The sequence below is a fragment of the Drosophila virilis genome, chromosome 3 (genome assembly GCF_030788295.1).
Source record: "Drosophila virilis strain 15010-1051.87 chromosome 3, Dvir_AGI_RSII-ME, whole genome shotgun sequence".
NCBI classification, from domain to species: domain Eukaryota; kingdom Metazoa; phylum Arthropoda; class Insecta; order Diptera; family Drosophilidae; genus Drosophila; species Drosophila virilis.
The window spans coordinates 7,450,941-7,478,914 of record NC_091545.1 but is presented as its reverse complement, the minus strand read 5'-3'; the positions used below and the strand labels follow the sequence as shown (position 1 = coordinate 7,478,914).

The 27,974-nt window shown below is 42.3% G+C and overlaps 2 protein-coding genes across 9 annotated transcripts in view; both read right to left on the bottom strand.

The window, feature by feature from the left end:
- Pura (Puratrophin-1-like) overlaps nt 1-27,974 on the bottom strand; it is an 87,289-nt gene that overhangs the window by 10,545 nt on the left and 48,770 nt on the right. For 6 of the 7 annotated variants that reach the window (XM_070208095.1, XM_070208096.1, XM_032434402.2 and 3 more), the window contains exons 4-9: nt 14,631-14,754; nt 13,248-14,039; nt 9,364-9,489; nt 8,921-9,044; nt 4,641-4,968; nt 3,819-4,433 (exon numbers count right to left, since the gene is read on the bottom strand). In XM_070208095.1, coding sequence (XP_070064196.1) covers nt 3,819-4,433; nt 4,641-4,968; nt 8,921-9,044; nt 9,364-9,489; nt 13,248-14,039; nt 14,631-14,754 — 2,109 coding nt within the window. The remainder of the gene's footprint in view (nt 1-3,818; nt 4,434-4,640; nt 4,969-8,920; nt 9,045-9,363; nt 9,490-13,247; nt 14,040-14,630; nt 14,755-27,974) is intronic. The other variant, XM_070208094.1, reaches the window with a different exon arrangement.
- Nucleotides 10,987-11,984, bottom strand: LOC26530509 (protein late bloomer). 2 transcript variants are annotated; one of them, XM_070208101.1, is made up of 3 exons: nt 11,723-11,984; nt 11,484-11,662; nt 10,987-11,419 (listed from the first exon to the last, which is right to left on the bottom strand). In XM_070208101.1, the coding sequence occupies exons 2-3, from the start codon at nt 11,502-11,504 to the stop codon at nt 11,021-11,023; spliced, it is 420 nt and encodes a 139-aa protein (XP_070064202.1). In that variant the 5' UTR covers nt 11,505-11,662; nt 11,723-11,984; the 3' UTR covers nt 10,987-11,020. The 2 variants fall into 2 exon arrangements, with proteins under 2 accessions (XP_070064202.1, XP_015031604.1); XM_015176118.3 differs by having other exon boundaries at nt 11,484-11,657.

Genomic DNA, 27,974 nt, shown 5'->3' with positions numbered 1-27,974 from the left:
AATAAACGGGCAAACGCTCAAAGAAAGCGCCCCAAACAAATCCAATTTCACCGCCAGCGCTTGTGTATTTTATCTCTATCTGCAGGCAGCTATCGGCCAAGACGCGTCAACTCTTTCACCAACCAGCAGCAGCAGCAACACCCAAGGCTACACACACACACACACACACACACACACGCCGACACACACACCCAGTCAACACTTGTGGCCATAACTGGAGCTAAAATCCACCCCGCAGCCCGCGCAACTAATGCAGCCGATCAACAATTTAGATATAATATCGCATATCGCATCATAATGTCGTCGTAGTTGTCGTTGTCGTTGTCGTTGTCGCTGTCGTCGTTGTCGTCATTGTTGTTGTTGTTGTTGTTGTTGTTGTTGCAGCGCAACAAAATGGCGACGGCGGCATCTTTTTTCGCACCTTGTTTGAATGCGCGCCTAATGGACGACAGCGACATTTGTTAGGTGGCAGAGCTGCATTCACATTCGGACTCGGACTCGGACTCGGACTTGGATTGGGCTTCGGATTTGGCATTGGTTAAGCAGTTGCAGCTAAGTTTAGTTGCCGTTTGTTAGCTAACTACATAAATATATTGATTTAATTAAGCAAAACAAGGCTAGCGAAGATTTAATACACTTCTTGGGCATAAATTAACGAAGCAACATATAAATAAATATCACATAACAGCTGCTGCAATATGCACTTGGCATCATAGGAAATCTTTATAAGGTATTTATAGCTGTAAATAAATTAAAGCTTAGTTTTATTTACTTTTATAATAGTACCTGCTGGGGTGCCAAAAAAAAGGTAACAAACAAATGCACTTGAAGCTCTTGACAGTGTCGACAATTTATGATCATGATGGATATTATTATCATAATTGTGAGAAGAGTATACATAGAAGAGTATACATATATAAATATATATATTTGGTAAGCCAACTTGATAATCATTAATAGAAACGAAGCCCTGCTCCAATATCTGGCGGAGCCTTGTTTGAGTTACAAAGCAGACAAATCCTGGAAACCCCAATAGCAAATAACATGTTTTTCCTGGTAAAACTAAATTTGCAAAATGGAATATAAGTAATATTTAATTTATTAAAGATCAATTAAAATATCATCAAGATGTCCAACGAGAAACGCAGAAGTTACATAAATACACAAAACTTCCACAAAATGTCAACAATATGTCGAGCAGCGCCAAGTTCAAGAGCCTTTGAAGCATTTAACTTGTTTGATATCGAAAATAACTCAACTAACTGATTGGAGCTTAAGATAGAGGCAACTTTCTAGAGAAGTGTGCTGCCCTCCAGCAGCGTCTTCCCACGGCAATTGTTTTGGCTGCCTGTCGTGTGATTTGTGGCGACAAACAAACAATACTCTGCACTAAAGTTAGAGCATTTCAAATGCGAAAGCAAAGCCCAAAAAATTGGAGTAGATGTCAACAGCTTTTAATTGAAAGCGTGTGTTGTGGTGTTAAATGTTTTTGCTATTTCTCCAGCTTTTAGTATCTGTTAGTATGATTTTTGCGGCGATCGTGATATGACAGACATACGGTATGACAGAGAGCGACAGATCGATTGAGAGGCAGCCCAGTCAGTTAGTCAGTTGAACAGACAGAAAGACAGGCAGACAGACAAACAGAGAGACAGTCTTTATCGCTGAACTACTTTTGAATGAAGCGAACTAATGAAATGCGCAAACCGCGAGCTGCCAGCTGAAGCCATCAATGAAGCAATCAATGGGCAGCCGGACAGCTCCAGTTAGCAAAAAAACAAAATAACAAAAAATAAAAAAAAAAAATAAAAATTGTAAACAAATCGATTGAAAATCGCACAAGAAACGTATTTAATTTCTTTAACCTTGCTTTCACTTTTCTCATTAACTTTTCGTCGGCAATTAAAATTCAATTTTTGGCCAAAGCCAAGTTTATTATTTTTGTTTTTGATAAATTGCTGCACATTGCTCAAAATGCGGAGGAGCGTGTGAAAAATGTTCGAATACTGTAAAGAGTAAAGCGAAAACTGAAGGCTGGCAACCAACCAGATACGTTAACAAGGCACAGCAAATTTTTAAATGCCAATTTCCGTAAATTATTAAATGAAATTGAAGATGCAGGAGCCGTTTATCTATGAGATACAAGCACAAGCATCTGCGTATCTGCGTGTCGTGTGTTTCCAATTTGACATACTTTTGTTGGCCAGCAACAACAACAACAACAACAACAACAACAACAACAACAACAACAACACATGCAACAATCATAATAATAATGGCAAAAACTTAATAGTAGCGCGAAAGTATGACGAATATGTAAACGCATCCGAGTAGTCGTTGCAGTTGCAGTTGCAGTTGCAGTTGCTGCAGCTTCCTTTATGACTGAGCCAACTAATCCCACAACAAATTATTGTGATTAATCAGCGAAATTGCATTAGCGGAGTCTGCGGCGCATTTGGGCGTTGCTGCAACTGTCACTGGCGCTGATTAAGCGAAGCTGAAACCGAAGATTACCCTGGCCAGATAAGCTGGAGTTCCTCTCCGCCAGCAGCCAGTTGTGGGTGCGTGCGTACTCAATTATGCAGCCGGGCATATGGCCTGGCAGCTGGGTTAAAGGTAGCAGCCGGCGCAAGACGCGAGATCATGCATAGTCATTCATTTGGCCAGGCGGCCCTTGGTAGCCGGCACCAGGCATATCCATTAACAAGTCAATTAAAATGCCAGGAAATGGAATTGGCAACGAGGACGACAACGATTGCAACTGCCAACTACCAACTACCAACTGGCAACTGGCAACTGGCAAGTGGCAAGTGGCAAGTGGCAACTGCCACTGGCAACTGCATCTGTGATGCGCATCTTGGCAGGCTTATCTAACGACTCCATTTGGCTGACCGACTCCGTTTGGCTACCAAGGCGAACCCGTTGCGCGCACATTAAGCGGATGCGCGTAATAAATTAATAAAGCCAGCATTAAATGCAATGCATATTCAATTAACAATGTCGCCCGACTGCGCGCCGCGTATCTGTCAGATACATTTGGCATTTCGAATGTGCTTGCGCGCATTTCCTGTCAACAGATACCCCCCTCCCCCCTTTCTCCCCATCCCATCTTCCCCTAATACAATGTTTGGCCACTCCGCCTTCTTTCTTCAACTTTGTTATTATCATCACATACGACACCAAACATCGAGCCTGGCACGTTTCGAGCATATCAATTGATGACAAAAAGAAATTTTCTCTTGGTTTCAGACGAAAAATATAACAAAAATTAATTAGAATTAATTTGAAAAAGTGGACAAAATTAAGGAATGAGAAAATTCAACAGAAAAATTACAATTACCAAAATGTTTTAATACAAAGAGGTATTTAAAATAAAGATTTCTATATAGTATATCTTTTATCATGGTTGATATTCAGGGTTCAATTCGAAAAGAAAAGTAGAGAAACGTATTAATTATAATACGATTTCTGATTTCAAAGTTGAAGATATTTTAGGAAATGATTATAAATCCGTAACAGTTTTAACATTGCGACATTGCGTCATATACTCAAGAGATCTATTGGGAACTAAATGTTGGTATCAGATAATTGGTATAAAACTTATGCATTTTGATAAAAATATTGTGTTCCTGGAATTTGGATTAGATTAAAGATTTGGCCACTTAGAGAAGACATCATGATTAATGTATAAGAACTATATTGAATGAATAAAACATCGAGGCGAAGGATCTCTTAGAAATTCAATATTCAAAACTTAACCAGGCATAAGCTCTCGATATATTGAAAAAGTCATAAAAAAGAGCACAGAACACACTCACCTCGTTGATCTCATCCTCCAGGGCGCGCTGCCGCGTCAGTTGGCGCAGGCGCTCGCGTCGCTGCTCCGTAAGCTGCTCGAGACGCTGTGCAGCTCGATCCACCTCGCTGTAGAGCAGCGTCACCTTACGCAGTTTATGGGCCGCATCCAAATGGTAGGCAGTTGGATCTGGAGCTGCTGGCGCTGGCGTTGGCGCAGCTGTGGCTGGCGGCGCATTGATGGCACTGGCCGCCGCCTGAAGGCGCACCAGCTGGGTGGCGCCGTGCTTGCGCAGATTGTGCAGCTGCGAGTCCATAAGGGCACGGCTGAGGGCACGATGCTGGCCATAAAGCTGACGGCGCGTCGGCAGACCCAACAGATCGGCGGCGCGTATGTCGCTCAAAGCGCCAACCAGACGACCGCCGGCCGCCGAACATTGACGCTGGAACGCCTCCAGCTGGGCAAAGAACTCGCGCCACTTGCGCGCGTCGTGATGATGCTGGCCCCGGAGCGCGCCGCTCGGCAAATGCGATGGCGCAACACTTGTCGTGACTTGGTCCACGCTAATGAATTTAACCAAATGCGATGGCTGCGACTGCAACTGCGACTGCGGCTGCGACTGCTGCTGCGACTGCTCCTGTATGTTTTAGTAGAGTGGGGGAGGAGGAGGTCAGAAAAACGTAAAGCCGTCATTAGTGACCAGAATCTGTGGCTCTTGGGCCGTGTAAAGCGGTTTAATTGGGTGTCTGTGTCTGCTGTAGGGGCGTCAGCCCAGGCAGACGGCGGCCCTCCTAATGATTTCATTTTGTGTGCTGCAATCGCAAAGGTCAAAGCCTGAACTTACCGTTTGATCACAGCTATTGCTGCTGTTCTGCTGCTGCTGCTGTTGCTGCTGTTGCTGCTGCTGTTGCTGCTGCTGGTTGCACAATTGCAGCAAATTCGCATCGAGGCAAACGGCCAAGATTTCACAATTGCCAATTTGCTTGCTTAACAATTTGAGGCTTTGGCAAATTAAGTCGATTACGCATAAATGTTGCGACTTCTCGATGGCAATTAAAATGGTAAATGTTTGCTGGGCGGGTTTCAGTTGTTGCTGTTGCTGCTGCTGCTGCTGCTGCTGCTGCTCCGACTGCAACTGCAACTGTTGCTGTTGTGCACTTTTATGGGCAATGCTGCAAATACATATGTACATAAATTAAAAGGCAATGAGTCTCCGTAAGAAGTGCACGGTCAGGCGCCCATAAACAACGTCAAGTGTGTTGTTGCGGCTGTGTGTGGTGTAAATTGTGAATGTGGCAGGTTGCTGGTTGCCGGCGCACAGAATCCAACGCTGGCAACGCCCAAAACAAGTTCAGCTTAATTGGCAATAAGCGGCCTCTGCCACTTGGCCACAGCACGGCCCACAACTAGATGCTGGCCTGTGGAGCTGTTGCTGCTGCTGCTGCCACAAAGTCTGTACCTTTGAGTGTATCAAGCTGCGGCCAGTTGTAAATATGACAAGTTGGTAGCCACTTTTAATCAGCGTAAATAAAAATTGAAAATTGCTGCTAATGGCAGCTAGCCTATTAATAAAAAGCCCAACAGGCACTTCTTAACAATTTAGCCAAAGTTTTATCCAGCTGCGCATAGTTGCCGACCCCCCTGCTCCCGCCTGTCTACCTGTTGCAGCTCTAACTGTAAATGCATGCCAGCGTCTGGTTAGCCAGTTTTGTTCTCACAGAGCTCTGTGCGCGCGCGCGGTCCACCCCCGTCAGAAGTCCGCATTTCAGTTGATATTTGCACGCAATGCGCATGCGGCGGGTCGCGCTGCAAGTGGCAAGCGGCCAAAGCTGCGGGTTGCAAGTCTCAAGCTTCATCATCAGCGCTGGCATGTCTCGGGCTTAATGATGCCGCACACAGCACGGCCATCAAAAGCGTTTGGCATTTCAATTTTAAAGCAGCCTACACATGAACTTAGCTGCCAGCCACATCCAACTGCGAAATTTACAACGAATTCGCAATGCTCTAGAAACTAGTTGTGCATCTGAATTCTTGCAAATTATCATATCGATCACTGTGCTAAATTTATCTATCTTTTTCTAGAGCAACTTAGGCTTTTCTTCAATTTGAAGATACGAACTATTAAATCTATCGACTTTCAGTCTCGTAAAGCTAAGATTAACATCTGTATTTAACTAACATATTTGTGGGATATATTCTGTTAAATATGTTTAACATAGCAGACTAATGTTATTAAAGGACCTTTATGGCGTGACCAATATATGTATTCTTCTGTTCTTCTAATATTTTTTATATCTAAATTTGTTGGATATTTTAACAACTGTATATTAAGACACACATAACGTGTTATGTACATGTTATGTGCTCTTGCGCTGTTAATCAAATGTTGCGCATTCAACATAGTTGGGCAATGTTATTAACAGAGCTGTTATTATTATAAATTGAAATGTTAAGTTTCCTGAGGGCAGCCTTGTTATTCTTAACAGAAACAAATGTTATGAATATTTCAGTGTACTTCGCCTGAGGCGAGTGCAATAAAATATGAGTGCAGTCCTAGTCCGGGTCGTTCGTGTGTAACCCGAGCTTTCTTTATATTTGTATTATGCGCAGGCATGCATATTAATACCTTTGGCACTCGTACCAGGCGGCATTTAAAGATTCCCAGAAGTGCAGCCCCATAAAAACAAATTTAATTGCAGCAAGCTGTCACACACACAAGCCTGCATAGAGATGGATCATTGTCAGAGAGTCAGAGGAAGAGGGAGAAAGGAGGGGCCCTCGTGGATGATGTAAGTTTTGGATAAGCGACAAGTTGCCAAAGAAAACAACAACAAATGAAGTTTGCTGTTGACACTGCGCCCAGTCTAGGTCTGAGTCTGGGCCTGGGTCTCTCTTGGTGAAAACTTTACACAGCTCAAATATTTAATATTTGCGTGCACAGTCGACTGGCATTTGGATTTGGACAACCAAGCTAATGAATACCTTACACATGTCGACAAACAAACGCAAATAATGTCAATGGATGCGCTCTGCGTGCTGGCCAGGTGTATTGTGGGGGGGGGGAGGAGTGAGGAGAGATGGGAGCAAGATGGCACACCATGTGTGAGTGGCTGTCCAAGTCCAAAGCCTCAAGTCATTCACGTCGGACGCACGTCTGATGACGAGTTGTGCCAGTTTTTGGGAGCGCAGTTTGAGTACGAATAATCAACGCAAATGTTTGTCAAAGTTTTCTACACGATTTGGCCGCATTTTAGCAATTGGCATTGAAGCAATTAACATGCAGCTGGAGCTCAAGCTGAAAACGGGATTCTACAGCAGGAATTAGAAGCTGATGCCGAATCAGAAGTGTAATCATGGGAAATGGGGAATGGTTGAATGGGGGGAATGTCGTAAGTGGCCAACGAGTGTGTGTTCTATCTCTCCCTCTCTCTCTCTCTCTCTCTCTCTCTCTTGGTCTCTCTCTCGCATGTCGATTTAGATCTCACAGATTGTGCTGTGATATTTCCAGGAATCGTGGTGGAGAAGCCAACACAACAAGCATTCAACGCTGGGCCACAAAAGTTCACATCATAAATTCAAAGTGTCACGAATCTGTCTGAAAGATCATTCATATGCCTGCAGCAGCAGCTTCCTCTCCCTCTTCCACTCTTCCCCTTTCTATCTCTTCCCCCCTCTCCCAGTTAGTTCTGCTCTGTTTTTGTCTCCTTCTTGCGTTCGCTACAAAGGGAAGCCGCAATCGCCGAGTCCCTCAAGCGACGTGTCTGCCATGCTTTAGTAGAGCCCGCAAATGTTGTCTGCCTGCCAGCCAAACTCGAATTCTAAGCTACACTAGACAACAAAGCTGAGGGTGGGCCCAAGTTTAATCAACTATTCTGTTAAGTGGGTCAACAAAAAATAGCTAAATATTGAAATATCACAAAATTATTCTAATGTGGGTCACATAATAAAAAAGCGCCGTTACTCTAATTAATGCAAGTACTGATATAATATATATTATATCTAAATCTATTTAGTCTACAAATTATCTATGTACCATGTGCGATTCATGAATTGGAACTATATCTCGTTTCCGCTATCTTTAAAAATCGTTTAGATCAAGACCTAAAACTTTTTAAGCAGACTCTGCCCTAAAGTATAATTAACCCAACCATTGCATTTGTCTAACAATATTTGTTAGCCGCCAATTTTGGGTACTGATCGAATTTAGCCCGCAACTTCTTTATGAAAATATCTACGGCTTGCGATATCTTCAGTAGAACGGGCAGCCATAAATTAAAATAATATTTAAAAAAGAGCCAGGATTCAAACAAACAAACAAACAAACCTAAAGCTGGGTTAGTTAATTTGAACCAGCGACTTTTATGATTTTGCTAGCCAAACAACAATATTAATCTAAGCTTCAAATCTAAATGCCATTTAATAAGGTGCTTAGACGACTTCTTACTATTTAGTTGGTTTTCAGATTTGTTGCATAGTGTTATCGACTTTAAGCTGAAGCTTTTGTTCTATTTTCTATGGCAAAGTTCTCAGCATTGAATGCAAGTGCTGTTCGATGTTTTTGTTGCTGTTGTTGTTGTTGTTGCATGTTTCCTTTTAGCCAAAGTGGCAAATTGACTGGCATGCATATTCTTAAGCGGCAATGAGTTCGACTGCCTGATTGCCAGACAGCCAGACGACTGAGCGAGCGGGAGCGAGACAGAGAGAGGGTGCGCTTCACTGGGCAAAAAGAGAGTCTCCCGTGCCCGCCTAGAACATCTTGGTGCGGCTTAAGTGCAGCGCCGTCTTGGTCTTGGTCTTGGTCGTTCCCAGCGCCAGTTGGGGCTCTTGGCCAGGCTTTAACTGCACATTTGCATATCTGCTCGTAAATATGGATGGGCTGCTTGTGAGTCTATGAACTTAGATCTTTTTTTACTTTTTTTTTTTTTTTTTTGTTATTGTGTTGCATGCCCCGGCGAGGAGGTACAAATTGAAATGCCTGGACTGGAGTGCGGGGCACACACAAACACAGCTGCGCACGCTGTGCCCATTCCCATGCGTTTTGCATTTGACATTAAACTGCCCGATTCTGATTGAGGTAATGCCCCTCCCTCCCTACACCAGCTAACCACCCACAATTTAACTCACCTGCGCTCCGGTATGGTGCTGTAGTAAAGCAACAGTGTGGCCAGCTCATAGCAATTGAGGCCCGCGACGGCAACGGCGTCCGCATCCACATGGACAAGTGGGTTGCCTTGGAGGGTGCGTGTGCCTGCGAATAGATGCAAATCGAACTGAATCTCAATTGCTCTCTGGGTGGTCGACACAGCGTTAATGTGCGAAAAAGTGTGTGAATTAATTGAATTGAATCGCAGTCGGAATTGTGGCTTTCAGTTCGCATTGAAAAGCGCATTTCACCCAATCGGCCGGCAGGCAAATTGCCTGACGGGGCGTTGCCAGGTGATTCGAATTTTCCAATTAATATTTATAAGCCAAATTTCGGTTCGACTCGTTTCTAGCGAAAGTCTAGAATTATGCACAGCAGCGCGGCAAAATGGAAAGTCTAGATATATGTATATATAGATATTTACCTGGCAAATAGACGCCGCTGTTCAACAGTTTCTCGGGCAATTCGCTGATCGAGTTGGGCGGCAACAGTTCCGTCTCAGTCTCCGTATCCATTGGCGACGACGGCTCCGGCTGCGACTCGCTGTTCGCTGCGAACAAAAATTGACAAATTTGCACACATCAAAATACAATATTTTTTTATATAAATTTCAGATATGGGTTAATTGCAGTTTAAACGCTTGACGAAACCTTGAAAACTGGTTTAGGAACTGCGAAGCTCTTTTATTTTTTGCATAATAATGCCGTTTGATTAATTTGGTGACAGCAGCAGCAGCAGCAGCCGCAGCAGCAGCAGCCACAGTGGCCCACACACATCACATCATGTCCGTTTGGGGGTGGGCGTGGCTGGTTTAAACAGTTGCCCCATAAATTTCCGTCCCGGCACTTTCGCGTGCGACAATTTCTGTTTTTTTTTTTTCTTTTATAAATGCGACACATTGCAGCGTCTGCAGAAATTCTCCATTTCTGCGCCCGGCGCCCTCTCAAATGCACCGCCACCTGTGCCGCATATAAATGCCAGGTGCTCGACGGTGCCATTGCATACATAAGTATGTAACTCAATACCCTGGCCACAAATGCCCCCGCACTTGTCAGCTGATTTATGTGCGCTTGCAAATTGCACCCACACACCCGAAATGCGACTGCGAGTCGATCGCATTCCGGCGCACATTGGGCCAAGATAAGCATCTGTGATCCATTTGCTTTTGGGCAAAACCCTAAACTAATCGCTGATCATAAATTGATCGAATGGAATGTAGCCAAAATTAGCGGTTGACCTGATTTACGGAGTTAAGGGAGTTAATAGTCTTTCTGTAATAAACAGCATTGAATGGCATCGAAATTAAGTTTTCAGTTTTTGCCTATAATTCGCAAGTAGTTTAAGATAAGCTAGAAGCTCATTAAGAGTAAGACCTGACAAGGATCTATAAAAGAAACATTCCGTAACTTTGAAGAGAGACTAGTGCGGCGAAATGGAAATCTAATTTCGTTTGGCTTTTACTTATAGTTATAGTAGGCTGCAGCTAAGCTCGGGTTAGTTATTGTTCTCCACTAAACTGTCCAACATGTGTTGATAATAATTATTAATTTTGAAATTATCTTCGTAATCTTTTCATTTATACTTTACATTTATGAAGTTATGTTTATTTTTCTTAATATTTAAATATTTATGCTTGATTTTTATGCGCTTGTTCTCAGACAAAGTTCGCTTTAAAGCTTACACAGCTTGCCCCACTGTGCATTGCACTGGTTTGGTTTCTCATTTAATTTTCATATTTTAGGCTTTGACAAATTAAAAGGCATTTGCACCGTTGTTGCTGCTGCTGCTGCAGCTGCTGCTGTTGTTTTTGTTGTTGTTGTTGTTGTTGTCGTAGAGACACCGATATTTTGTGGTTAACCAACGCCCGGCGGATGCTGTGGGCCGCCGTTGTTAATGGCTAATGGCTTTTTGTTGGCTTTTGTGGTCGAGCCGTGGGCGTTGGCAACGCATTCTAGTCCCCCCAGCCTAACCGTGGTTGCAATTGCAACTGCAATTCAAAACTGGACAACAACGAGATATTCAAACAACCAAATACAACCATGTATAATCCGGTAAAAATCTGTTCTATATTGTGATATGGCCTATGGAATACGCCGCCTCGCTCTTGCCCTCAGACATCGATTTAGTTTCCAGTGCGTAATGAGATTGACCGTGAACAGAACAAAGGCGAACCAATAGCAATTGGCGAAGACAAACCAGAACCAATGGTCCTGGGTCGCATAGAGACAGCCACGCTGATAGAGATTCTCCGGTTTCTCGTCCTGGTTGCGATAGCAGGAGGGCGGCACATTCCAGGTCGTATTGGCATTGCCATAGCTCTTGGGGCCATCAATGCCGCAGCATTGATAGATGTTCTCGTAGGTCATCAAATTGTCGGTATAAAAACTGCGCACTACCACATAGATATCGGTATACTTTACCACACTCATGCTTCCGGCGATCAGCAGGAAGAAACCCATCGTATAAGCAGGAATGATCGCCTGCGAGCAGGAATGCGATTGAGGACTCTGCGCTGGCTGAGTGTGTGTGCGTCTATCGACTTACCGCCAGCAGAAGGTTGCCCATTTTGCAGCATACCCAGCACAAGTCGACGAGCAGCAGCAATATGCATATGCCCTCTACCCAGGACAAGAGCACGTACAGGGTGCCAAACTCATAGTCGGTGCCCAGCTTGCAGAGCACGTAAACAAATTGGAATAGCGAGCCAAGGTAGAGATACTGCACTGTGGCAACAGATCAGCCAAATTATCAACATATACCATATATATGTCGAGCAAATTTACCGTCAATACTCCATTGAGCATGAGGCAGGCTCCGGTCAGCTGTTGACTAGTGCACTCCCACTCGGTTTTAAAGCACATCTCACAGCTGCCGGAAAACCCAAATCACAGCCAGTTTTAGTTTTTTTCTCTCTCTTTACGATGACATAAGGATAAATGTGTAGGTTCTACAATGTAGTTAATGTAAATAGTAAGTATTTCAATTCGTCTAAAGCAAGTGTGCTCAAGTATAAGCTGCTAATTGTTACTTATTTGAGAAAAGTCAAACTTAGCTTTCAGAATAATTAAATATATATGTGGTTTTGTTGCGGCATTTTTTGTTATACAAAACGCTTTTAATTAATTGAAAAAGAGCAGTGAAAATTAAGCATGGAATACTTAAGATTGGGAATCAGCTGAACTTGATGAAAGCGTGCAAAAATCGAATGCTCTCAGAATCTATCTCTATCCATGACTTGCCTTGGAATAAACTTTTCTAAACTTTTCATAAATAATTAGTTAAGGTCCAAATCTTACAGCTCATTATGCAGACATTCGCAAACATTCGCTATACTTGTTTCTTATCACACTTTCGCAATTTCTATTTCTAGGCAAAGTACAAAAACCAGCGAAAGTTACAAATGCGAAAGATTTAGCATAGTAAAAATAGCTGAAACACACTTTCACTAGAATTCTGTACGAAAATCTACAATCGCAGCGCATTAATTGAATTAAATGCTGGCAAATTTATGCGCAAGAAATATATCAAATTAACGCTAAATTTGCGCGCGATATCAAATCGTGTTATTAAACCAGCCCGAGTTTGACTTCAAAGCGCCGTTTTGGACCACAAAAAACCAACTGCTCTAGTTGGGGGCTGCCCGACTACGTGATACCCTGACATACACACAAACTTTTACGAATGTATATTCTTGATTAACTCGGTGCTTCTGATCTGTCTTATATTATCTTCGAGATATGTTTAAAATACCATGCCATCCTTTCTATAGCCAAAGATATTATCAAAATGAAAGAAATATCGAAGAGAATGACAAATTTACGAACCTGGCAAGATTCAACCAGCTTCTCAACTTGATCAAGAATATATGTATATATTTAATGAATGGGGGACGCTTTCTTCTGCCTGGTGCATGCACTTGCACGAAACTGTTAAACCCTCTTAGCCCAATTTCTATTGAATACAGGGTATTAAAATGAGCTCAACTTTGGCTGCGGGGCGTTTAATTGAATATTTCTTTGAGTATTTTTGCTGGTGGGGGGCGCGACGGGGCGGTTCGATTTGCATAGCACAATTGCGGGCTCCATAAACGTTTTTTTTTTCGCTTTGTGTGTGCTCCGGCGGCAAAAACAAATAAGCCAAACACCGCCCAGCAATTGAGATAAGCGTAGTAGGCCGCAAGTTGCAAGTTGCAAGTTGCGGCAAGTGCAACTGGGGCAAGCACACGGGCCACAACTGGTTGGCCCGCGCGGCGTATGCGTAATTCAGCATTACGTATACGTATCTTTTAGTTATTGTGCATGCACTTACCCAGCGCTTGGCGCTTCTCGCCGCCGGTTGCCGCATCGCTTGCCTCCTCGTCGCTGTCAATGTGCGGAAATGAGTTGCCCAGACAAAACAGCGGCAAGGCGGGCGATGTGGATGCCTTAAGCTCCGCGTTGTTATTGTTGTTATTGTTGCTGTTGTTGTTGTTGTTGCTGTTGATATTCAAGTGGTTGTGGAGCTCCTCGCCGGCGCTGCTGCTGCCGCTGGAGCTGCTGCGCTCGCTGGCATTGCTGTTGCCCGACGAGGTGGAGTTCATACTGTCCTGCCGATTGGTCAGGCGCCGGAGCATGTAACGATTGTTGAACAGTTTGTTTTTGGTAATTAAATCGCTGCGCCTCAGCGCGCACTTTGGCGACCCAATGTTGTTGCTATTGCTGTTGCTGTTGTTATTGCTGTTGTTATTGTTGGCCTCATCGAGCTGATCCTCGCCCAGGGCGAGCGGCATCTGCAGCTCGTTTAGCGACACGCGCTCAATACTGCGCTCCACGCTCACAAGCAGATTCTGCAGCAGCTGCGGCAACTCGATGCCATCGTTAGCCTGCCCCTGGCCCTGGCCCTGGCCCTGGCCCGGACTCTGTGCGTGTCCTGTTGCTGCCATTGCCGCCATAGACATCTCTAGCTGAAGCACGCTCAGTGTCTGTTGTTGCGAATTATTGTAATCGATATGTAGGCAGTGACTCTGTCCCTGACTCCCCTCTTGCTCCTGCTGCTGCTGCTGCTGCTGCTGGGACGAGCGCCAAACGACATAAAGCTGCGGTGTGGCCTCTGCGTCAGAATCTGCAAATTTAAACAGAATATATGAGTGCAAAGACATGGATTTATTAATAAAATGGAAGTATTTTGTAATATGAGTTAGCTTGGGTTAGACTAAAGCAGGCTGTCAGGCTATTAGATGCCTATTTTAGTAAATTAATCGCAGGCGAATATGAAATTCAGAATGAGCTAGGAACATAACATCATAAAGCTGCCTGCCATAATATTGATCCATCGATAATCTAGTTCATACATACTTTTTCTCTTATTGAAGATATTTTGACCAACTTTCGTTCTTAGCATGCTCCTAACATATGAGTTAACTATTATCGATATCGGAGCAGCAGTTCAGCATACTATATTTCTATATTTCTTATTTATATATATTCATATTTTTCTATTTATTTATTTTATTTAGTTTTTTTACTATTAAAAATATTTACAATAAATGTATGCTTTTCAATAGTGGAAACAAATTTTGCATCAAGTGTATATGTTAAGTTCAAAAAAGTAGAATTGCATACATTCTAGGACATGCATGCACAATTGAAGTTCTCTACAATTCTGGTAATTTGTTGAGCATATTGTTGGCTTGTTGAGTGCCGACCCACTTACCCAATTTGACACACAGGTAGAGCTCGGCTGGTTGAAGTGCGTGCACGATTTCAGAGTCGCTCAGCTGCAGTACGAGCGCTCCATTGGATGTGGCCAGCGGCCAGCCGGCATGCCATAACCAGGACTGTAACGAGAGATCAGAGATTGAGTAACGAAATCATTTGCAAATTTTTATTATTACGACGATTACATGTTTGCCGGTTCGGTTGCGGCCCAAAAGGCTGCAGCTAAAGTCAAATTATGTAGACAACAACACCCGCAAGTGTTAAGCTGCAAAAAGGAAACCGAAACCGAAACCGACAAAAACAGAAAACTGAAAATCGCTTAGGCTGAAAAGCGCACTAAAAAAATTGGCCCAGGCTGTCAGATGTTGTTGGGGTCTACCCACCGTTCTCCCCCTCCCCCTCGGTGTGTGTGTGTGTGTGCTTGACTGTGGGCCTATCAGATGGCGAGTGTGGCTGGACTGCCCCAGCTCGCAATGCGGCGAGTGGCGACTTGCGATGCAAAATTATAGATAAATCATGCAAGTCAAACTTTAGCAATTTTTGCTAATTTTTGGTTATTACCCACAGCGTTTTCGGCTCAAGAAAAACAACAAAAAAAACATAAGCGCGACGTAAAAAAAATTCAGAAAGAAAAACCCGCAAAAGATTTCACCCCTACGGGAATGTGAAATCGAACTTGCAACTCGAAGAAAAAAAAAACAAAAACAAAATGAAACTCAAGAGACTTGCAACAGAGTTTTGGAGGAAGTGGGAGAGAGGGAGAGAGAGACCTTCGGGTCTGCGGCAGGTCGACTGCGATCCTTGCTCGCTATTAATTGTTATGACGCGAAAATGTTTTTCGCATTGTTGTTAATTTGCCAGAGCCAGAGTGCGGAAAATGGTCAAAACGTTCACTCAAAAGCGAGCGAAACAAAAATTTAAGAGGTGCGCTCACATTTGGCTTGATTTATAGCACCTTTTGACTCAACACAAAAGCTCTGATATTTTATAGGTAACACACAACGTGGCTGTTGTTGTTGCTGTTGTTGCACATGCCACAGACCCCACACAGCAGAGACAACAGCCAACATAAATCAATTGTTGTGCGGCCAGGCAGCGCGAGGGGTGGCTGGCAGGGGGTCTGGAGAGGGGTGAGACGCTGTGCGCTTTGAGACTGCTCCAAAATCCATTCAAACAGAAAATGATCAATTTTGTCATTTGATCAAAGCCGCAGAGCAACGATCGCAACGCATCGTTTACAATCGATTGAACAAAATGATCATCGCCACACACAGAAAATGCCAGCAACAACAACAACAACAAAAACAAATAAGAATGTGGCAACCGGCTGTAGCCGACTACGTTATACACGCTCACAGCCGAAGACTAGTCCTCACATTTACGAAGAGACAAAAATTTGTTTGGCAAAATATTTTTGTGTTTTTAGAAGAGCTGCAGGAACGTAGATTATACATTTGGACAGACAATTTGATATTATTTTAAAATAAGAATATATAATATAATCTTAAATATAAAAATACTTTTAATTTTATAGCAATTCATAAATATTTTAATAAAAATATTTCAAAAAGCTTATATATGGATATGTGGACCTTTGATTTTATTTATTGGAGGAAATTTACTTTGTTTTTTGTAAACTTTTGAAATTTTATAGAAAATACTTTTAATTTTATGGCATATTTTAAAATGGAAATAATGGAAAAATGTCTTTTAATTTTTCTTAATAAGATAAAAAGATTTTGAATGTTGTCAAACACTTATTTTTCAATTGAATACACCTATTTCCACACTGTGAAAGAGTATAACATAATCAACTACAACAACAACTTCCACAGTCTGTTTCGGCTTGGCAGTGTATGGGTTGAGGGGCTGTGTGTGTGTGTGTGTGTGGAAGAGAGGGAGGGAGGGGGGGGGCAACATTGTATAAGCCGCTGTCGCCACATGCTAAAATGATGCTTCTCGTGCAACATTTTCTGCTTGATTGACCGCCAATTCCAGGCCAGGCAGTGGTTGTTGTTGTTGTTGTTGTTGTCGATCTTCAGCGCTGGGTTCTAAATCATGGGGCATAGTCGCCGCTTCGGTTTCGTCGTCATTGACCCAAATGCGCGCGTCGCTCGGACGCCGCTTGTCATTGTCATCGACGGCATCGCTGGCATCGCTTCCAAAAGCAGCCCCAGCCCCAGCCCCAGCCTCAGCCTCTGGCGGCTCGCAGTTCCTCGGTTCGATTTTTGTTCTTTTGAAATGTATTTTTAGATTTTTCACTCTTTTTGTTAGAATTTTTGCCCGTTTTGGCTTTTAGAGTCAAGTCAGAAATTTTTGTTAGTGGATCGCTTCGATGTTTTCAATTTGCTGCGGCGACAAATTTCCGTTCCATTGGCGGCATTTTGATATTTTTGTTTTAGCTTTTTTTGACGCAAGCCATAAATATGGCAAGTTTTTTTTTTTGTTTTTGTTTTTGTCGAGGATTTGTCTGAATCCTTTCAGAATTTGGGCTCACAAAACAGACGCATTTATCATTGTGTTATTCTGTGCGGGTTTTTGCAACATTCCCACGCCTTTGATGTTGAAAACTAAATTACAGTCGTGCGGTCCGCAAAAAGTCAGAATGTATATATGTATGTGCGTATATGTATTGGGTAATAGTGAAAGTGAACGGCGAGTGAGATACCCTGCAGGCATTTGATTAGCTAGAACTTTGCAATCCTGTTCATTTACTTGTAGTTGTGGTATGTCTAACAAGTAGTTCTTAATAATTCCAAACATATTAAAGAACACGATTTGCATGTTGATTCACTTATGCCTTTGCAATTGATTTACAGGGTATTTGTACGCATTTCGGTGCGCTCTGTTGGCAATCAAGCCGACATGCGGTGGCATTAGCATATATGCAGATATAGATATATGCACATATCTTTATGCATATACAAAAATACACACATCCGAATCCAAATCCGAATCCCTGCCCTGTCCCGGACCCGGACCCGGACCCGGTCCGCTGTCGATCCACTATCGGTCCGCTGCCGGTATCGTGTGGCGCCCAGCCATGCCAATTATTCAGTGCGGGTGCCGTCGCACCCGGATCGGGACAGGGACTGGGACAGCGACGATGACGATGACGATGACGGGGCCGCTGGGACCACCACGACGGCGCAACACAAATTACGCATGCAAAGGCGCACAAAGGCGTTGCACAAACAGAGACAGAGTCGCAGTCGGAGACAGAGAGGGAGAGGTAGATACACACTGCCGCACATGCATTTGGCGTGTTTTCTTAATAAATTATAGAAATATAAAATGAAAACAGAGACAACTTGTTGGCCGCTGGCCTGTGGGGTATAAAAAGTGCGCCGACGCCCAGTTTATAAATTTGTTGAATTTTTTTTTTTGCTATTTTCGTACTTTGTCTATTGAGAGATTTTGGCTGTTATTTTTTTTTTTTTTTTTTGGAAATTTTTGCTTGGCTCTAACAATAATTAATATGTTGGCAAAAGGGCCACACCTGGTCAAAAGCGCCGCTGGCGCAAATTTTAATTACACATACGCCGCGTAAGCCGCCAAAGCAGCATGAGAAAACGTTTCGACAGAAGGCCGTTAATTTGGCGAATCAATTTGATATTCGCGTCCCTGACGGCTTCTCGAGGGCTTTGTGACTAATGCTTTGTGGGAAATGCATTGAAACCCATTTGTTCATTTTGGGCTTGGATTGGTTTGGCCCAAAAAATAATGTGTAATATATTATGAAATATGAGTGTGAACAAAATCAGAGTTTTCCATTAACATAATTCAGTTACGGTAAGCGTAACAAAAAATAGACTGGAGCTAGATTAACAGCAGTACTTGGCAATGTTAAATAACAGTACGCACAAGAAGATTAAACTAACAGAACTAAACTAAAGGAAATTATTATTAACACGACAATGTTAAGTAACATTAGGTACGCAGTGGTAAATAATGTGCAGCTTACATTAGGCAATGTTAAGAAACATAACGTAGGCAGCAATGTTAAAGTGGACAATGTAATGATGATTAAGCGGAAGTGATAAAATTGTTTGGCCCAAATTAACATTATTCTACTAAGTCTGTTATTGATAACAGAATATATGTGTACTTTAACTAAAACTGAAAGCATTTCTTTCCTTCTGAATATTTGTTATCATAATTTAATTTTATCACTGAAATGCATTTCCATTTGGCATTCCAATGAAAAGCATCTGCAAATCGCCTACCGCTGCAATTCTTTGAACTTTTGCACAAACAAAGCGAGTGAATTTATTGCAGTCAACGTCACATTTCCGCTTCATCTACCAGAACGGCCGTCAAGAGAATGGCACCAGCAGCAGCAGCAGAAGCAGCAATGGCCAAAGCCAGGGCGCAGCCACACCTACAAATTGTTTGTTTTGCGGCAGCAGGAGCAACACACACACACACACACACACACTCACACACATGCAGACGTATGTAATATGGTATGTATATTTTTGCATGTCGCTGGCGCAGCTGGCGCTGGGACAGGGGCAGGGGCACAGGCGGGGCGCAGCGTGACCAAAATAGATCAGGTCTAGGCTGTCATGCTTGTTGCATGGCCGGAATGCAAAGGCAGATGAACTCCTGCACCCTGCTCTCTACCCCCCGCCTCCGCCCCTCTCCACACTCTTTATACAGATGATGGCATGCCAAATTCAGCTGTTGTTGTTGCTGTTCTTTGGCAGCTTTGGTGTGCATATTTTTGTTGTTGTTGCAACTTCTTCAAAGCGGCACTGGCAGCTATATGATTTGGGCATCTGCAAGCAGGAAGTGTCTGCTTGCGCTGCCCGTCAATCGGGTGTTGAAATATTATAGGGCAGCCGAGATCAGAAAATAATATAGAAAAAAAAAATAATAAAATAAAAAAATTATATGCGAATCAGGCACTTCACAGCCTGTCAACTTAACGGACTTAAGATAACAACAAAAGCACATTTTCGATTTCGTGGCAACTTCAAAGCCAGATGCTGCTGTTGCTGCTGTGGCAAGGCTGGCAAGGCAGACAAAACTGCGGCAAGTTGCTGTTACATCAGTGCAGTGCACGTAATGCCACAGAGGGACCCGGGATTGAGACAATGATGCGATCCGATCCAAAGCGATGCGCTGCGATGCGATGCGCTGCGAAGCGGCTCAATTACGAGTCCAATTGGCGGCGAGTAACAGCAAAAACCGGTACAAACTTAGAGGCTGGCTGAGAGCAGATATTCTTCTGCCGACAGTTTGTGGTTGTGCCGGGCTACTGCCTGCTGCCTGCTGCTGGCTGCCTGCTCCAATCAACCACTTTCAGTTCACAGCTGATCATGAACTTCGGCAAAACAGCTGAAAACGAGTTTTTATAGCCCCATGGCATAATAACAGAAAAACAAGAAAGAACTAAGAGTTGCCGCACCACGACGAAGCCCAAATACCCTTGCGAAAAAAGGGCCTAGAGTTGAATTGTACCCGATTGTTCCTATACAAAAAATATATGTTAACTTTGCATACTTAAAATTCGGGTCTACGACTTATATTTTCCCCAGAGCTATAAGATATAGTAAACCGATGTCTATAAGATTCTGTTTAAATATATGGAGCATGGTAGTACTCGTCAATTCCAGGTTTAGTCAAGATATAATGAGAAATACAAAAGTAATTTATATCCTTTGGCATCTATAGGATACAGAGTTCGGATCTTATACTTCCTGCTGCCACAAGAAGCAGCTGTATAAAATTTCATAGAGATAGCTTCACCGCCAGTTTAGTTCACATAGGTATATCTCATCACTTTACGACAAACCAAAAGAATCCTCTGAAAGGGTAAATTTAACAGCAAGCATAACAAACTGTGGACAAAAAGATGATCTGACTCGGTCTGCGACTTAGTGTTGGACTCTGATTCTTTGGGTCTGCGTCTCGCTGGATAATTGAAAAAGTTGTTAGCCACATCAATTCCAAAAACGGCCGTAAACTTGTTAATGCTGAAACACATTAAAAGCAACGCCAATAACTGCGTCTGGGCCATAACCGAAAGGGTTTTTCATTTCTTACCGAGTAGCTGCCTTCGATTTGGTTTTGCTTTTGCTTTTTTGGCCAATAAGGAAGTCAAATTCAATATGAGAAAAATCACAAAATGAAAATCAACGAGTAGCTATTTGTTGAGCAGAGAATTTTCTCAGTCTTAGATTCTAGGAAAGTTCTTAGCCGCAACCACGAAATGTAATTGTTTTCGGGGTTCGTTTTTTTTTGTTGTTGTTCTTATTTTTTTTTTGGCGGTTTTATTGGGAAAAGACTATGACGTTGTTGGCGTTGACTTTGAGGTTGAGGTTGAGGATAAGGACGTGGCCAGCGACAAAGACAACGACAACAACAACGAAAACAACGACAACGACATCGCCGGGCAAATCGAAATAAACTTTATGCACGTAAAATTTTAATGAGCACAGCACGAAGTCAATTTCAATGCTAATCCGGCGGCCAAACGGACAAAGACACGGACAGACAGACAGACGTGGAGACATATAGACAGACAGACGGACGGACAAACGGACTCCCATTGAATTGACCAGGAGTCGGGACCACCGGGCGGTCACAGCCATGGCTGCAATGGTGGCTCAGCCGGCACATGTGCCCTTAAGCCACAAATCACGAAGGTGGCGCGATCTGACATCCTACTCACAACTGCGCCCCAGGCAAGGTGTCGCTGTTTGTCTACACGAAAAGCTCTATGTCAGACTACACTGTGCAACAAGCTTTAAACTAAAATTCTAGCAATAAATTTGATCAAATAAAATGAATCTTTTAATTACAAATAGCAGTCTTAAGCTAATTAAACCAAAGTTACTCTTAAAATTTTTAATAACACCGATAGATTTCAGCTTGACTGTTAATTGTTTGTCGAAACTTAAAGCTCGTCTTTAAAAGCACATGGAAACTTTAAAAACTTGACTAATTGTCTCAGTATTGTTGAAATATGTTAAAGTTTTAAGCCTATGCAGTGATTGTAGGTAGTGAAATGGATCGTTGCTTAAAGCTCGGCTTGAAGTTATGCAAATACATTAAAGCTTCAAGCTCCATGAATTGATTGTAGATATTGGAATAAATCCTAGCTTAACGCCCGACTAACTTTAAAAAGTTGTTAAAGCTTCAAGCATGTGAAATTTATTGTAGAAAGTGGAGTTGATCGTAGCTTAAAGCTCGTCTGAAAACCTTTTTAATTAAGTACAATTTTCAAATGCCTTATACTTGAATCTCTGTTTAAGTTCAAGTTGCCAAGTTCAAGCCGCAATAGCTTGTTGTTTAGTGTAATAAAGGTAACGCTTGAACTTGACAAATGCAGAAATAACGTGACGCCAAATACAATAATCCTGGCGGCAACTCTCTGGCCGCAATGCAGTCGAGTGTTATTTATTATTGAACCATTTAGTAGAGCGTGTCGTTCGTCGTGGTCTAGAGTACACACAATTGTCGCAAAGGGCTTGTCAGTCATTCATGGGAATCGTTGTTGTTGTTGTTGTTGTTGCTGTTGCACAAATTTATAACAATTTATTTGGTGTGCCAGGCAAGCATTTGAAGCATTTGAAGCAGCCGATTCTCACAGCGTTTTTGTCTACCTGTTGGCATTGCAGGAAGCATTCACCTTCGCCAGACGAGACGCGCCGAGACGGGCAGACAATGACGATAATGACATAAAAAACAAAGTAAAACAAACAGCGTGCAACGGGCAGACAACAACAGCAAGCTGGCAGTCAGTCAGTCAAACAAAAAGGAACACAATGTATCCACACACACTCGCACACACACACACACACATTTGTTGTGTCTCGGTTTCGGTGTCTGCCACTGCCACTTGACGTGGCCGCCGCCTCCAGCCCCAGCCCCAGCTCCAGCTCCAGCCACAATAGCAGCTGCGGCTCCAGTCGCAGTCGCAATCGCCGGCTCATGCCCAGCTCCAGCTGCAGCCCCCTCTCCTGCCGTACCGTCCCCCACTCAAAGTCAATCCAAACCGCGACTCATCATCAGCCTGCGGCTTTTGTGCTGGGTTAATTACTAAGCAAGTCACACGCGCTTGAATAATTCAAGGCTATCTTCTATGCACTTCTGGATGCCGTCCCCATCGCCGTCGCCATATCTATTGCCAACTGCACAGCTGCGCATCCACAAGTTGCAAGTCTTTTCTTTTTTCTCTTAGCCCAAACATCATTTCAGCTTGTGGGTAACATAATCCGCCAGGCGGAGGCAGTACGCGGTGGACAGTGGGCAGGGCATCGGGATTGGGATTGAGATTGGGCATTGGGATTCCGTTTGTCACTGTCATTAAATGCGCAGATGCTTTGAGGCGTCGCTACTTAGTTATAAGTAAGTACCTTATAATGAAGTGGCAAAAGCAGCACAAAGCATCTCTGGCATGGCTCAAACAAAAGTGAAGAACAGGAATTCAAAGAGTTATGTCTCTGGTAAGTGATATATGAAATGGATATCAATATTACAACAATTTTTATATTAATATCAAAAGAAGGGAAGCAGATAAAAAGCGAGCTAAAAACTAAGTAAGAGCTCCTAAGAGTTGTTGGCTAAAATATTTTATATATGAAAGTTAAAGAAATTTTAATCTAACTAACAAAAAAGATGTCAAAGGAATTTAATCTGGGCTAGTATACAATTTTTGTATCTAGATATAAATATTATATTATACATAGATAAAAATATATTTGGAATAATTTGTAAATACCATAAACTTCTCAAATAATATATCTATTCATTATTTATGCCTCAGTTTAGAGCACAATTTTGAAAGCTCATTAAAGCTCAAAGCATGTTCAATTGTATTAAGTGCCTGCAATTAGTCTTGCTCAAAGCTGAAAGCTTAGCTTTAAAAACTCAAATAACTCAGTTATCTGTGCGAAGCGTGTGAAGAAACTATTCAAAGTATTCACAAACAAAACTGCAAACATGTTGAATACATGTTTGCGTCGTAATTCATATTCAATGCGTATGCGAACATTATAATTCATCCATATCCATATCCTTAACGACAACTTCCTCTTCAACTCTAATTCGACATGTGATTGTCATGACTTTATAGCCAATTCACACTCGCAAACACACACACAAAACACACACGCACACTCAGTCATGCACAACACGTGTCTGTTCATATGAATGCGAGTGTGCACTCGTGAATGCATTTTACAAGTTATTTTATGCAAGCCATAAATATGCACTTTACACTTTGCACATTTCTTTCTTTCTACACAACAAGGCGCTGTCTTGCTCTCTCTTTCCCTTTCTCTCTCTTTCTCTCTCTCTCTCTTTCTCTCTCTCTCTCTCTCTCTCACTCTCTCTCTGTGTTAGCCTTTTTGTGTGTGCGCGCAAAACAAACAGCCAGCCATAGGATACAGATCGAGTATCTTAGCTCTTAGTTAGACCAACACAAGCCGAGAGGGAGCCTGTCAGAGGGAGGGCGACTGTGAGACAGAGGAACAGCCAGACAGATGGACGGACCGACAGACAGATGGACAGATGGACGGACAGAGACAAGTCCCGTAGTGGTGCCGAGTGGTGCCTGCATACAAATTATGTACAAACATGTTTTCAGAAATGTTCAATTCATTATCGCTAACAAATGCCGATCATGTTGTGTTCAACACACAGTTCAAAGCACTTTTCCAGCAAAAATTATTGCCAGACTGCGAAAATCTGGACGCAGTACGTACGTCTGGCAACCGCAGCAACAAAAAACGGCAACTGCATTTGGAATTGGGTCTGGATAGAGTCTGTTTATCGGGGGATTGATGATGGGGCAACTGGAACTGCGACTAGCGCTGCTTTGGCTCAACTCGGAAGCTGTTTTCTATCTAAGCACTCGACGCTCGACGCTCGACAGTAATTGCTGTTAGGCTAAGTGATATGCCATGTACCAGCTGCAGAGTTACAGAATCAGAAACTCTGTTCGGGGCCTAATCAGTTTGGACAGACCGACAGACTGAGGGACAGACGTACGGCAACAAAAGGCAGCTACCCCAAACACTCTATATTTTATTTAGGTTCCCCCTGCGTCCACTTAATACACAATTTCCGCTTACGATTCGAGGCACTCGAACAAAGCACAGAACCCAGCCTGATGAGAGTTTGCGACCCTTTTCCCAATGTGAGTGCGTCGCTGCGTCTGCGCACAAGCCCGAATTAAATTACAGAACGTGCTTCATTGAAAAATAAACAAGACCAACAAAAAAAAAAGCACATAAAATAAAAATAAATAAAACAAGTTAAAGAGTTCTTTAAACAGCTGCCAAACTGCGCGATACCCCGTGAAATCTGCCAAAGGGAACCATATTCCCTTGAGTTGATATATGAGTGCTGAGCATCGACACGACGTTTAGAGATCGAACCCCTGCGAAGACATAATATATTTATACGTTTTACTTAAACAAGGCGCCCTTTTCAAAAGTAGACACATATATACAGCCTGCTCTTAACTTTTTCGCACAAATAATAATACAACGAGAAAGTTAGGAAATCGTCGGCACGCAAAAGAATTAATATCCTTGCAAACATCTGCCTTACAATTTGGCAAATATGTGAGAAGAGTAAAGCTCGCAAAGGCTAAGTTTAATAAAAACATTTTGGATAACAGAATACTTCGGCCGATTCTTCCTATAGTGTATATATCACTATATAGTAGCACGTTAATAAAAAACGCCGTCTGCAACTGTATAAAAACTTTAAATTATTCTTTAAGTAATTAATTTTGTGTTTCTTTTTAAGAATTTCCATTCTTCCTTATTTAAATTTATTCAGTTTTCGATTCCTTCATATTTAAATTCCTTCAGTAATTTTCAAGCTTTGAAAATGGTTTTAACCTGATGTCAAATTTAATGTCAACTTTTAATCTATTTCCCCGTTATCGTAAGTGTATTTAATCGAATGTGTCGGGAGCTAACGAAATTTCATGTGATTTTCGCTCTTTAGTCTTCAATCTCAAGTCATAAACTGTCTAATTCTGGTTTCTAATCCTTTCATAAACATTTTCTGTGTTCTTAGACCTTTAATCTCAGGCCCCAATTTTTAATCCTCCATAAAGAGTTTTCTATTCTCAGGCATGCTAAGCCGCGAGATATCCTGTTAAAGGTTTGAAGGCGTCTTAAACCAATGTGCTATGAGCTGACAGAATTTGATGTGAAAGCAAGACCCTTCTCAATCTTAAGACTTAAGACTCAAAATTTCTTATTTCGACTTCTTTGAGAGAAGCAAAAGCAAAGTGCGACTCGAGCAGATAATGTCAAGAAGCGTGCAGGTAAATTAGCTAGATATTATGAAAACTTTTGGTGAAATATATATTAACTTCATCTTTAAATAAAATAACTAATAAAGATATGAATCAACAAATTTGTTGGGTTCAGCCATAAATTGACTCTTACCCAAGATACAACATTTTTTAACATTTTTTCCATCGTTAAAATTCATATTTTTTATAGGGTATAAGAACAACGGACAGACAGACTGTTAAGAATCTTTGCGGAGAGTGCATTAAGTTTCATTATTAAGCACACACACACACGCACACACAAAAAGAGACAACGCACAGCTTGAGAAATTAAAAGGCAATTAACATGCAACAGGCAGCTGCAACTTTGAAAGGCGTGGGGGGGTCAAGAAGGGGCGCCCTCTGCTGCTGCTGCTGCTGCTGCTGCTGCTGTGGCTGTGGCTGTGGGTTCAGCATATGCAGCAACTTTGTACGGCTTCTCGAAAATCAGCTGCAAATGTGCGTAGTAATTTTTGCTGATTGATTCAAATAAAAAAGAACGTTTGTTCCACACACTGCCCGAGTCAAAGTTGCCATAGTTGTTGTTCTTGTTGCTGCCGCTTGTTGTATGTAGGTCATGTGGAGCACTTTAGAGACTCCCACAGACGAATGTGCAACATGTGTTGAGCCAATCACTGTGGCTGTTGCCTGTGGCCAAACCGAGTGCCACACTGCGTATGCGTAACGCAAATTACCATAAATTACGGTTGAGGCACTGGCAACAGCTCGTTGTCTGCCGCTGATAAGCGGCATTTAACACAAATTCGTCAAGAACATATTTTGTAATGGACAAGATTTCGATTCAGATTTAACAAAATTGATTTTTTCTTTCCAAAGTCTGTTTTGAAAGGCAGCCCACACATTGTCTTTGGCTTTGTCATTGAAATCAAGTCAAATCCAAAGCCTATTTACGAGTGCTTCGCCTCGCACTTTGCGCTCTCGTCGAGACTTTTAAGTGAAGGTTCTACAAGAAAAAAAAAAATTAGAATACCTGAGCGTAGGTCGAAGGACGCAACTTGGGCTTTCATTTGGCTTCCGGCCTTTGTAATTGTCATACAAATATGGCAAACACACATTCCCAAATACATTGCTAATTGCCTGAGAGTTCAGGGGCGCTCGCCAACAACAGTTATGACAGCTGTTATTTATTATAATTCCCAACTATTGAGTCTGTTAATAATAAACTTGCTTTGCAATTGAGCTTTGACTTCTTGTAAATGATGTTTAAGTTATAAAAGCCAGAAATTACCTCAGACTATAAAAACAAATAAATCGCTTGATTTATGCGCATATAAAGCGTTAAGTAAGTATTATATAGGCACTTTTATAGGTATTTTGCTTGTGCTTTTTCTCTTTTTTTATAGTAACAAAAAGACGATTATTCTTTCTTTTTTATGCAATTCGCAACACACTGTTAAGGCACACTTTTAGCTGAAACGTTGGTGTTTTTCTTTTATTTTTAATTATTATTTTTTTTTTATTATTTTTATCGGACACTTCACTGGGACATTTGATTTGTTTGCCAACTGTTGTTATTCCTTGTAAAAAGTGTTGCACATTTCGTTGTCGAGTCGCCGTTGAAAAAACATACGAAATACGAATGCGTTGCACGTTCCGCGCTGCACGTTCGTCTTCGTTTGGTTTCTGCCGCTCACAAGACTGCGCGCCGCGAATTCAAATCTCAAACTGACAACACGAATCCGAACGAAAACCAATTCGACCTATTCGAAAAATCGAAATTTGTTCACATCGTGCCGCCTGCACGACGCGCAGCTGTCCAATTGGCAAAGCACATGCTGTTGTACTCAATTTGGCACTGTTATGCTCAGCATGGCACTGCTAAGCAGCTGTAACATGCGGCTGCACGCTGTTAGCGTTAGACCTAAATTAACAGCTGCCAGGGCTGCGCTAACAGACTTTGCGTGAAGATAGGCAGAAAATGTAAAGCTTGTTTGGGATTTACCAACTAATTAGCTAGTTAATTAAATGGAAAAACTATGCAGATAATAGAGCAATTATGTGAATTGAAATAAA